Source organism: Haliotis rufescens, unplaced genomic scaffold (genome assembly GCF_023055435.1).
Source record: "Haliotis rufescens isolate VD_foot unplaced genomic scaffold, xgHalRufe1.0.p SCAF_2, whole genome shotgun sequence".
In the NCBI taxonomy this organism is placed as follows: Eukaryota; Metazoa; Mollusca; class Gastropoda; order Lepetellida; family Haliotidae; genus Haliotis; species Haliotis rufescens.
In genome coordinates this window covers 53381844-53394874 of record NW_025963890.1, presented here as the reverse complement: position 1 = coordinate 53394874, position 13031 = coordinate 53381844, and the positions used below count along the sequence as shown (strand labels likewise).

General features: G+C 41.1%; 1 protein-coding gene across 5 annotated transcripts in view; it reads left to right on the top strand.

Annotated features, from left to right (window-relative positions):
• LOC124140547 (phosphatase and actin regulator 4-like) overlaps positions 1-12735 on the top strand; it is a 101744-nt gene extending 89009 nt beyond the window's left edge. For 4 of the 5 annotated variants that reach the window (XM_046508179.2, XM_046508195.2, XM_046508203.2 and 1 more), the window contains 7 exons: positions 498-679; positions 1533-1689; positions 2618-2673; positions 3587-3648; positions 4922-5059; positions 6443-6519; positions 7948-9512. In XM_046508179.2, coding sequence (XP_046364135.2) covers positions 498-679; positions 1533-1689; positions 2618-2673; positions 3587-3648; positions 4922-5059; positions 6443-6519; positions 7948-7963 — 688 coding nt within the window. In that variant the 3' untranslated portion in view covers positions 7964-9512. Of the gene's footprint in view, positions 1-497; positions 680-1532; positions 1690-2617; positions 2674-3586; positions 3649-4921; positions 5060-6442; positions 6520-7947; positions 9513-9739 lie in introns of those variants that run through there. The other variant, XR_007222311.1, reaches the window with a different exon arrangement.
• Positions 12736-13031: the final 296 nt, after the last annotated feature.

The following is a 13031-nucleotide window of genomic DNA, read 5'->3' as shown; positions in this document are numbered from 1 at the left end:
ACATGTTTTAATACTTTACATGTATGTTTGTTAAAATCTAAAAAGAATAAGAAGTTTCGCTGTGGCTATTCTGTCGTCACACATTGACTTCATACCACTCTTTCCTTACTTATTGGCTGCAGATGTCAAGATGTATGACGGTCGGCTCACTCTGTACGTGGTAAGCTACAGTGACTGGAGAACTACTATTATCCCCCGCCACGAAGTCCTTCTGTCCTTTCATCATGTTTCCGTTTCCGGAGCAGAACTCAAAAACCATAAGAGATATCTTAACCAATCTTACCACATTGATAGGTCTAGTGGTGAACTGGTGCCTTTTGATAGTTTGGGATTTTGAAGGAAATAATTTTTCGAGCTTACATGGCAACGACTTTGACGTGGACTGAAAATGGCAGTATTGGCAGGGGATATGAGTATTTCATTCTTCTTTAGTATGTTATTTTCCACCAAGCCTTGAAAGAAGTTCCCATCTGAAGTCTGACCTTGGCTTGTTGTAGTGAAAGTGACAAGGAAAACATCCCTGTCATGTCACAGTCGCATCAGGCGGCGTCAGCAGCGGCAGCAGCAGCAGCATTGGCGGCAGCAGCAGCAGTGCATCAACAGGGGGACTACGACAACATCCCTGGTGACTCGGACTCGTCTGATGAGGAAATCCACTATAAGGATGATGACTGTCCCAGTAAGTGAGAACATGTGCTTGTAGACAGTTAAAATACAACGTACACCGTGATACTATTGTATTCCTCATACACCATGATACTGTTGTATTCCTCATACACCATGATACTATTGTATTCCTCATACACCGTGATACTATTGTATTCCTCATACACCGTGATACTATTGTATTCCTCATACACCGTGATACTATTGTATTCCTCATACACCATGATACTGTTGTATTCCTCATACACCATGATACTATTGTATTCCTCATACACCGTGATACTATTGTATTCCTCATACACCGTGATACTATTGTATTCCTCATACACCGTGATACTGTTGTATTCCTCATACACCATGATACTGTTGTATTCCTCATACACCGTGATACTATTGTTTTCCTCATACACCATGATACTATTGTATTCCTCATACACTGATACTATTGTATTCCTCATACACCATGATACTATTGTATTCCTCATACACCGTGATACTATTGTATTCCTGATACACCGTGATACTATTGTATTCCTCATACACCGTGATACTATTGTATTCCTCATACACCATGATACTATTGTAATCCTCATACACTGATACTATTATATTCCTCATAGACCATGATACTATTGTATTCCTCATACACCATGATACTATTGTATTCCTCATACACGGTGATACTATTGTATTCCTCATACACCGTGATACTATTGTATTCCTCATACACTGTAATACTGTTTTATTCCTTGATGCCAAAATGCAGAGAAGGACCAAGATCTCCACTGAGAGTTACAGTAATGGCGTACCACTGGTTCAGCTGGTCCGAGCGTCTTTTAGACAATTAATGTTTATGTGTGTTTCAGGTGGGTTGGCTGCCAAGGTAGCGAGGCAAGACAGCCTTGCACGTTTCCTCAACAACAGACCATCAAGGAGAGAGCTCATTGAGAAAAATATCATACCGAACAAGTCTGCGAATGAAAAACAAACAGACAGAGAAGCCATCGGATCAAAATTGACAAGGTGAGATTAAACATGAATAAGGAATCAAGATTTGTGAATGGGCTGCAACTAGCTACCAGATCTATGGGAATGTCTCCAGACCGATCAGAAATTTAACAACTCTTTCAGGAAGTTAAATGTGGTGTCATGCAACAGTTTACCTGACATTAAATGGAACCATCAATTGTATGAACTACACTGAATTATGAATTTTGTTCAAGGTGTAAAGTTTAGAATAACTTCGTTATTACAATGAATATTACATTTTGGTGTAGATACTAACACTGTTATCAAGCAGGTGATTTACAAACATTTGAAGCAGGAAGGTTATATACATGTGGATAATTGATGTCAATGCAAGGTTGAACGATAGAACATTGCTGTTTACACAACAGATATGGTTGAAGTTGAAGCTAACCTCAGCTCAATCAAACAGCTGTTTTCTATCAATTTTGAATTTGTTTGATTTCTTTTACAATGTCATTTTAAAACATGTCGGTAAGATAAATTCGTTGTAGGAGGGTCACGAGGGGTACATGGAGTTTTATGCGTCCCTCATTAGGTTTTATACCACTCGCATCCGACTTGTATAAAACTTAACGTGGGACACATGAAACCCCATCTGTCTTGTGATCCAGGTACAGCTTATATTAACATGGCTTGATAGTAAAACAATATGGGGATTAGTAGGGACAGTGTACTGTGTCTGAGTGGGGTATTCATGTTAAACTGGAGCATGGTATCTCAGTAGGCTAGCACTATAAATCGGCATTAGCCAGGACTAGAACATGCAGCACACACGCACACGTGCATGCACATCGCTCCGTAACTGCAATAATCTTGGCAGCAACGTTAAACCCCATTTCACCTTACCTCATATAGTCTGTATCTGAGCTGTTCATACTGTTGTTTGCCTCATGCCTTCATGTTGATGTGTTTTGTTTCACAGGCGGTTGAGTTTACGACCCACGCCAGAGGAGTTAGAACAGAGAAATATTTTATACAGTAAGTGTTTTCCTGGTCGCTTTGAACTCTTTTGCATGAGGGGCGGTCGAGTAGCCAAGTGGTTAAAGTGTTCGCTCGTCACGCTGAACACCCGGGTTCGATTCCTGACATGGGTGCCATGTGTGAAGCCCATTTCTGGTGTCCCCTGCCATGATATTGCTGGAATATTGCTAAGAGAGGCGTAAAACCATACTCACTCACTCACTTTTTATGAGTAGTGTTTGATGTGGTGGCCCGGTTTTAATTTGAATCTCCGAGTAAGCTGTAGTCTTATAGTACGTGCCTGTTTCCTCTCGACGGGTGATAGCGACCCCTTGTTGCACAGTTATGACAGTAGGCTGTCATGATATAGGGGAGATAACTAGCACTGTAACTCAGGGTGTGGAATGTAGGAAGCAGTACTAAGTACTAAATGTACGAGAATCTGTACTTTACAAAGAAAGCATTATCAAAAATATAACATTTGTTACATTTGACCACTTTCTAAATGGCATTGTGTGTTCATAGCTATCAGCCATGGGAGCCGTGCCAATTTACACTTGTCAGAGGGGTACACAAAGTACATGATCTAGACTACCGCTACCAGTTGTCAAACTTTTATTTTTGTGGAAGCCTCGATGACTGAGTGGGTTAGATCGCAGACTTTGTGTGCTTGTGATTAGGTGCCTCCATCTGGCAGTGTGGGTTTGAATCCAAATGGGACACAACCCAAAAAGAATGAGAATCTGTACTTTACTAAGAAAGTGTTATCCCAAATATAACATTTGTTACAGTACTAAGCAGCTTCTAAATGTCCTTTGAAATGACAGTGATATTAACAACCTTGTGACAGATGTAAGTGTGAAGTGACACATAGATGTTCGTGTTGCAGTCAGTAAAGTCATGAAGTGAAACAATGATGTTTATGTTTCAGATCAGACGAATGAGGAACGAGAGTTGGACAAGGAAGAAAAGAAGAGGTATCTCATCAGAAAGGTAGGTGTGCCCTGGCCGGGGTCTCCGACCTCCACACAGCAGGTCCCCACACACAATGACCTCCTTAATGAGCGGGGCGGGGATCAACACTTTGATCTGCCTCGTTAACCTTGAATGATACTGATTAGAAGGATGCCTGTTGTTTGATTACTTGTAAATATTGAGACCAGTGAAGCTGCTTATGATATAGCATTTAACATTCTCTACTCATATTTACCCCCTATTTTTTCTGTGCCAAGCTTATTTGGGAAACATTAACTTCTTTTTTACATTTGTTAGGAATATTTATTTATCTTAAAGTCAAATTGTAAAAAGCCAGAAACAAACAATACAGTAGAATGTCAACAAATGTCAGTAATATAAACAAATGACAAACATCAACACTTGTGTAGCACAAACAATGCCCCACCTCTCCAGGATGGCAGAAGTACTGTGAAAATAAAACATAGCACACACAATCATGGCATTATTTATACTAATACTTAAACAGCTCCCTTCAGTGCAATATGTTCACCAGTGATCTCCGCACAATGCCACATACTAAGTGCCAATTGTACTAAACAAAGTGAGCATTCTTTGACTGAAGGACCACCAGCCAGTGAGCCAGGCTGACCAGACAATAGGACTACCAGGACAATAGGTCACAGCTAGGACAATAGGTCACCTCGACTAGGACAATAGGTCATTAGGACAGAGGACTATTAATCCCTGGCCCCCTGTAAATGATTTCACTGCACAAGGGCAGCTGTGGCTATAAGTGACCCGAGCTCTTGTGGTCCTCGTCCACTTGGTACAAGAACCACTGCTACACCTTTCAAACAAGCAGTCCACTGTATACTGACAGGGCTTAGCATAGTATATATTGCTGTATACAAGCCAGACACTCCGGTATTACTATATAAGCTTGACGCACTGGTATTACTATACAATCCTGACAGTCCAGTATTACTATACAATCCTGACAGTCCAGTATTACTATACAAGCCTGGTATTACTATACAAGCTCGACGCTCTGGTATTACTATACAAGCCTGACACTCCAGGAATACTATTCAAGCATGAAGATCACTCTGTCTATATGGAAGGTAACACCGGCTCATATTTGTATTGTATAGAGTGGCCATAGGGAATTTACTACTGCTTACTGTCACATTTCAATCTTTTTAATCTGAAACATCCTTGTGTTTGAAACATAGACATCATTGTCTACCCTGAATAACATTCACCATTACAATCTTTGATACTCAACATACTGACTTGTCTCCCCTTGCAGCTGAGCTTCCGACCAAGCATCGAGGAGCTGAAGGAAAGAAAGATTATCAAGTTCAATGACTATGTTGAAGTGACAGATGCAGAAATGTACGACCGTCGAGCAGACAAACCCTGGACCAGACTAACACCTAAAGATAAGGTCGGTGTGACAATATGATGATGTTAAGGTCGGTGTGACAGTGTGATGATGTTAAGGTCGGTGTGACAGTGTGATGACATTAAGGTCGGTGTGACAGTGTTATGATGTTAAGGTCGGTGTGACTATATGATGATGTTAAGGTCGGTGTGACAGTGTGATGACATTAAGGTCGGTGTGACAGTGTGATGACATTAAGGTTGGTGTGACAGTGTGATGATGTTAAGATCGGTGTGACAGTGTGATGTTAAGGTCGGTGTGACAGTGTGATGACATTAAGATCGGTGTGACAGTGTGATGATGTTAAGGTCGGTGTGACAGTGTGATGACATTAAGGTTGGTGTGACAGTGTGATGATGTTAAGGTCGGTGTGACAGTGTGATGACATTAAGGTAGATGTGACAGTGTGATGATGTTAAGGTCGGTGTGACAGTGTGATGACATTAAGGTTGGTGTGACAGTGTGATGACATTAAGGTCGGTGTGACAGTGTGATGATGTTAAGGTTGGTGTGATAGTGTGATGACGTTAAGGTCGGTGTGACAGTGTGATGATGTTAAGGTTGGTGTTACAGTGTGATGATGTTGAGGTTTGTGTGACAGAGTGATGATGTTAAGGTTGGTGTGACGACATTAAGGTTGGTGTGACTGTGTGATGACATTAAGATCGGTGTGACAGTGTGATGACATTAAGGTCGGTGTGACAGTGTGATGACATTAAGGTTGGTGTGACAGTGTGATGACATTAAGGTCGGTGTGGCAGTGTGATGATGTTAAGGTCGGTGGGACAGTGTGATGATGTTAAGGTCGGTGGGACAGTGTGATGATGTTAAGGTTGGTGTGACAGTGTGATGACATTAAGGTTGGTGTGACACTGTGATGATGTTAAGGTCGGTGGGACAGTGTGATGATGTTGAGGTTGGTGTGACAGTGTGATGACATTAAGTTCGGTGGGACAGTGTGATGATGTTAAGGTTGGTGTGACAGTGTGATGATGTTGAGGTTGGTGGGACAGTGTGATGATGTTTCTGCTAAACTTATCAATACAGGACACTCTCTAGATCCTACTTAACCATGATCAGTCTCAAGATCAGTAAACAGATCATCACCTCCCTAATTCGCCCCTCTCTAGTCCTGCAGTGACACCAAGGACTGGGTTTGATTCCCGTCATGGTTGAGTATGCTGCTGGAAGATGAATAAAAGCTCACTGCCTCTGTATGCTGACACAGATGTTGCTCCCCAAGGACCTGACTGACTTCTGTCTGTGGCCCTCCACTCAGACATGACTTGTTGCCCCGTTATGACCTCCCTGCATTCTGGTCTTGATCATGTGTTTCAGTGGAAGTGTGTGTGAGATGTAAACCACTGATGTCTCTGTCTGTTTCAGGCGGCAATACGGAAGGAGCTCAATGAGTTCAAGAGTAAAGAAATGGAGGTCCACGAGGAGAGCAAGCACCTCACAAGGTGAGAACTACCCCCACATCACGGCCCTGTGCATCTGTACTCATGCTCCCTGGAGGCAATTGCAGGGAAAATGACTTGTTTTTTCACAGCACACAGCGAATAATGCCACATACATAACCTACTGAATGGCTCATGTTGCTGTTATTGTCCTGGGTACATACTAACAATAAATGGATAGAAGTGATTTGCTGGATACACATCCCGGGTTGACTGAAAAATGAAACATGTATAGCATACATGTTGGTTAACAAATGAAGATTTACTCATATTTAAGAGACATTAGATTGGTTTGATGCACAAACGAACATACTGTTCTGTTGTGTGAACTGGCACTCATGAACGCATCACATGTGACATCGTAGATCCATGACTCAAGATGCACCATTTGTCTCGTGCAGGAAGTTTGGAAGTAATATACGGAATAGCATGATAAAAATAAAGACACTCTGTGGTAACACTGACGATTGTTAGTTTTGAAAGTAAGTGGTACACATTGGAAACATCTCTTCTTAACGTACATACCTCTCTATGTTTCTGTAGTTCACGTTTCTTTTGGAGGTGCATATATGTAGAGGCCAGTGATTCAGGTGGTCCAGTGTGGTGGCTTGGTTGACATTGTACAGAGTGGGACATTATGTAACATTGCTTTCAAATGAAAAGTTCTGTCAACATAAAGTACCATTTCTTATTAACATTACTGGAGGCATAAGCATACAAGAATAGAGGGTTCATCTGGTTTAGTCATCAATCAGTCAGTTGAACTCACAAGCCACAGATTACCAACCATGTCGTAATTGTTGAGCACATATTTGAGAGTGAGTTTGGTTTTATGCCGCCCAACATTATTAAGAAATGAGGATATTGATTCCTTCATTCATGGTGTTGGGTTTAAGGTGGCCCAGTTGTCTAAGGCACCCCGATTCGCTGTGCAGAGTTGCGTCCCTTTTGGCACGCCAGAAACCTATGATTGTGGGTTCGAATCCCATTCGCCCCGATTATGTTTCTAGGTTTGTCAGCACCATACCCGTGCTCGTGGTATTCCCCAAAGTGGTAAACGTCTGAGACCTGCATCACTTCGGGCTTTCCTCCCACATTAAGCTGACACGCCGTGATATAACTGGAATACTGTTAAAAGCGGCGTTAAACCCAACTCACTCCCTCACTCCCTCACTCACTCACTCACTCACTCACTCACTCACTCACTCATGGTGTGCAAGGCCAGCGGTTAGTGTGTTTGTCTGTCAGGGTTTGCTTCCTGACAGGATGAGGAAGTTTGAGCAGTTTATAGACCAAGCTATAACATTAATCTCTCAGTATTAAGTCTGTACGTCTCAACATTTACTTAGTGTCCCAGTCTGCTCTGAGACTTTTGTATGAGCAGTTCTCAAGTCATGACTCATTATTGATGACAGTTTATTCAATTTTCAGATTTCACAGACCTTGATGCCATAAACTCTATGCAGGACTACACTTGAACCTATGTAAGGAGCTTGCAATATATCTATCCAATCAGCAAGCCGCCTGCAAACACATGACTGTTCAGAGTTACCTCCCTGTGCAGGCCATGAGCCTATGTGATACAAGTCTATGTATTCATGGAGACTGGATATCTACAGATTTTCATAACAAATGACGTTTTTACATGAGTGAGTTTCTATTAGGGTCTTGAATGTTGGAATGTATCATCTAGTGCTAGAAGCCCAGGAATGTTCAGTGTTGGGAAGTGTTACTGGTTGACCCTCCTGTGCTGGACACCTCACTTCCTGGACGCGCAGGCTTCATACATACATGGTGCATTGATGGAAGTGTGTGTGTGCAATTATTCACATATGTGAGGGCGGGTGCTCGGCAGATATCTTTACTTCAGTTGACGGACAGGAACTTGAAAAAGAGCTTCTTGCTGTATACGATCTCGTAGACAAGATGTCGGCCATTGCTGTGGATGATCACGTCTGGTTACGCCACGACCACTCTCACGGAGTTGGATGTTGACCAGCATCGCCGGTGCTATCACGTCCAACATTGACGTTGCTAACCAGTAACCATCGTAACCGTGCTGAAGGCAGGGATCACATCAGACAGTCACCAGTATCGTATTGGGACTTATTTTTCAACCTTTTTGAATTTTTTTTTTTTTTTCAGTACCTCATGTTGCAGCAGATAATATTTTGTGTAAAGTTTTGAAACCTGTCTGGCAACAACTAAGCTATTTGCTGTAGCAAACAGTATGTGCAACTGCCTGTATTGAAGTCCAATAATTTGATTTGACTGAGAATATGACAACACATTCCCATATTGGGCAGCAGTGGAGTGATATGTCAGTGTGTAATGAAGTTGATATGAGTTACCTCCCCTGATAACATTCATTAACTGTTTGATTTCCTGCTCACGTCAGTGGTGCTGTCACATGTCCTGGCTAAATTCTACAGATGGAACTTGTAACAGTTAAGTTTAAGTTTAATAGTTTGTTTGCAGATTTCATCCATTGCTTCAGTACAGCTGTGTGAGTACTGATCTAGCGCTGTGCGGCTTGCTGTAAGACAGTACTAAGCGATAAATCACTGTGCCACTTGCAGTTAGGCAATACTAAGTGATAAATCACAGTGCTGCTTGCTGTGACAGTACTAAGCGAACATCACTGCTTGCTGTAAGGCAGTACTAAGCGATACATCACTGCGCTGCTTGCTGTATAGCAGTACTAAAGTACTCACGGAAATGAAAAAAAATCTTAAACCTCAGATCTTAAATAAATGCAGTTAATATACAAAATATGTAAATATTCAAACAACTCAATTAGTACTAATTGGGCCTTGGCGAAAATACAGCGTATCAAAGGTTTTTATGCTTTTTTACAAGTAAAAGTGAGTAAAAATGTGAATAAAACAGACTATTGTGAAACAGGGCATAACCAGGTTAAGTAGATCAAGGTGAATGTCCATGACCTACGACACCTTGACGACAGGTCAGAACAGGTGCGTAATGCCTATAGTCTGTTTCTGCTATGTCAATTTGGACTTAGTTTTATTTTTGAATGTTGAAAGTGACGACAAATTACCTTCTGTAAAGTACATTTTGTATTGTTCACTGAGATCAAACTAGCAAATTCAGACTAGTACTTTTCAAGTTGTTTTGTTATTTCGTATTTACAGCGACGTAACACTTTGTGTCGATTTTTAAATTAAGAAAAACAGGTTTTTTTCATTTCCGTGAGTACTTTAAGCGATACATCACTGCGCTGCTTGCTGTAAGGCAGTACTAAGCAATACATTGCTGTACTAAACTGAGACGTCTCAGGGCAAAATCATCATTTTTCACATCACATTGGAGTTGGTAGTGAAAAGTCTGTGCACATTCAAGATAGAAGCAACTTGCAACTGTAATTTTGAATACACTAATCTACAGACTGTTCATATTTACAGAAGTTTTTTTTCATTTTTGCCAAGTCCGATGTATTTTACTGTGATTGACAAGACTTCCTGCTTTGCTCATAGAACTACGTGAAGAAGAAAGTAGTTCTGTCTCTTTTGTGACAGTACAATAGGATTTTTGTCTGACTTGTCGCTTATCTTGCTGTATAATAAAATATTATAACCAACACAGTTGTACGGACATTATCATGTTGGAGCACAACTTACACAATGATCCTGTCTGTGGGATTCATTCAGTGTTATACGGGACAGGCAGGATAGTTGCATTAATGTCTCTTTCCAAACCAGATGGTTCTCTTAACATCTATCAAAAACATTTTTCATTAATTTACATTTTTTTAGAGAATGTTGTCACCATCTTATGATGTGCTTCTTTCAGTCTGCTATCTGGAGAGCTACCAGTGTTAATCAAGAATAGGATCATACTTCTCAACTGAGAATAGCATTGCTCTTCTCAAACGAGAATAGCATCTCACTTCTCAACCGAGAATAGCATTGCACTTCTCAACCGAGAATAGCATCGCTCTTCTCAACCGAGAATAGCATCGCACTTCTCAACCGAGAATAGCATTGCTCTTCTCAACCGAGAATAGCATCGCACTTCTCAACCGAGAATAGCATCGCATTTCTCGTGTTCCATTGCTCCAAGTGCTTTCCCTGATCATGTGCAAAACTATGTTGTTTTTATTTGATGAACGTGGTGTACTGTTTCATAAGTTTCAACCTTTTGATCACTTTTTTTTCTAAAAATGTACTTGTTTAGCGATAAAACAAAACTCTAAAAAACAAAAAGTTGACCACTGTCCCAGGAAACCCTTAACAAAAGTCAACAATTAGAAAAACATATCACTTGGCATGTTCATGTCATTGCCGCCATACTTCTACTTGTTCCCAGGAAACTATCTATTATATGTGTATATATATAGCTGTACTTATTTTAACTGTTTAATATATGTCATAAAATGGCACATCCGTGAATTAAATGTTTTTTAGATGGTACCTATTTTGTTTAACTTCGTCAGGAATTTTACTTTCTGATAGCCACCTGATGGTGAACGCTTGCATTTGCCTAACAGCTGCTCACGCCAGTCTGTGTACATCTGTCCGCCATGACAATCAAGAGTTTTCTTTCATAGATTGAAGAACTGTTTGTAACAAGAATTGAGGATGAAATGTGTCTACTGCAGCGTAGGTTTGTAAAAGGTGCACTGCAGGTTGCAAGAAAAGGACTTCATTTTCAGTAGCTGTTTTTCTTTAGTGTTATGTCACTGTTGTCATCGAGTGGAAGTCATTAAGTGGTGGCACACTGTCAGATAAACATTGTCTTGGTGTAATAACACGATGTCACATGGTCGCATCCAGTGTTGCTGTACCACTCCTTGTCTGCATGTCCTGTGTAAATACATCACGCTACTGTACACTACAGCAGTCTGTGACAAAAGCTTTAGTCTACCAGCCCAGACCTGACATCAGTTTCAGTAGCTCTTGGTGTTAATGTATGGACTTCTATTACCAAAGTACTAGACTGAAAACCAGTTTACTAGATTCGGGCTACGGACTTGTGGCTGAAGTCACAGACTGCTGCAGCTCAGTTTGTGTGTCCCTGTGTAAACAAATCACTACTATTCACTATATCCCTATCAGGAGTATGCGCAGCCCTACTAATAGCCTGTGGTACAACCGATCTGCAATATGAGTAAGCACTCCAAGTCTGCATGTAACAGAGGAGCTCTCAACAGTGACCTCAGATTGTCTTAAGAGGCTGTATAGAGAAACTTGTTCCTATCTTAATTCTTTCACAATGTGTGTCGTGTGTGACCTGTGTACATGTTAAGATGTGTGTCGTGTGTGACTTTGTAATTTTATACACTGTACATAACATGACTTGATCACTGCTTGCCCATCTGTCCATCCCTTAAACACATTTCAGGGTACCGTAGTACAAAGTGATCTCAGCGCTAAGGTGAACATAACACCAATACCTTAACAGACTTAAGACAGTCGTGGCGCTAAGGTTTTGTACAATGGCACCCAGGCCTTTGTTCTGTCCCTGCCAACAGGGTCACTACAGGCCTTTGTTTTGACCCTGCTGACTCGGTCCCAACAGGCCTTTGTTCCAACAGGCCTTTGTTCTGTCCCTGACAACAGGGTCCCTACAAAGCTGTAAGTGCAGAATCTGCATAAGATGATAACTTCAGATTTTGAGGGGTCAACAATCTGAAGTCATTATCTTGACCAGTTTCAGATAGCTCTGGCTCGTTACCATCAAACCAATGCAAGTCCTCATGCAGGACTCAATATATTCATACATTTTTTTACCACATTTTTAATTTCAGTGCCAAGTCTATGTTGAAATTTTAAGTGTTGACATGTCTAGTACAAGTTTGAAATGAGGAAGGCATTACACGAGTTAAGGAAGTGAATTGTTGCTGCAGTGCTTCTCCCGAGTCTCAAGATGTTCGTTGTATATCACGTGCTCATGGGGACATATGTACATGATATGAATAACACGGTGGATCACACTATATGTATATATTTTTGTATGTAGAGGATACCGCCACCATTGTAAACTATGTAATTATAATGCTATAACTATGGTGAAAGCTTTTCTACCTGATGTGTATGGTTGTAACCATTTCTAACATTTCTGTGGAAACCTCTTACCCATAATGCATTGCCAACTGGCTATAGGGGAAAGCCACTGTACTGTGTGTGAGCATTGTACATAGGAGTCGGGATTGCCAAGTGCTGTGCCTCGAAAAGGTGGAATAAAATGCAGCTACAACAATAATGGTGTTGATTTTATGTCTTGTCAATGATCAGACACTGGGTAAGATTATGGTGCTCCACGCGTTGGTTGACTGTCATCATGGCCCATATTTACAAGCAGCCATGCTACAGGCCTAGGTTGACTGGAGCATAAAACCAAGTACCTTCTAAGTGGCCATCTGACCCAGACACTGGTCATATGTTTGATACAGTCATCTAAAGTTCTCAAACTTGTGGACCTCACTTGGATTTATTCTGTCCTCGCTCCTGTTTGGGATCAATTACAAGACTTGGTTCAGTCGCCTATATTCATCC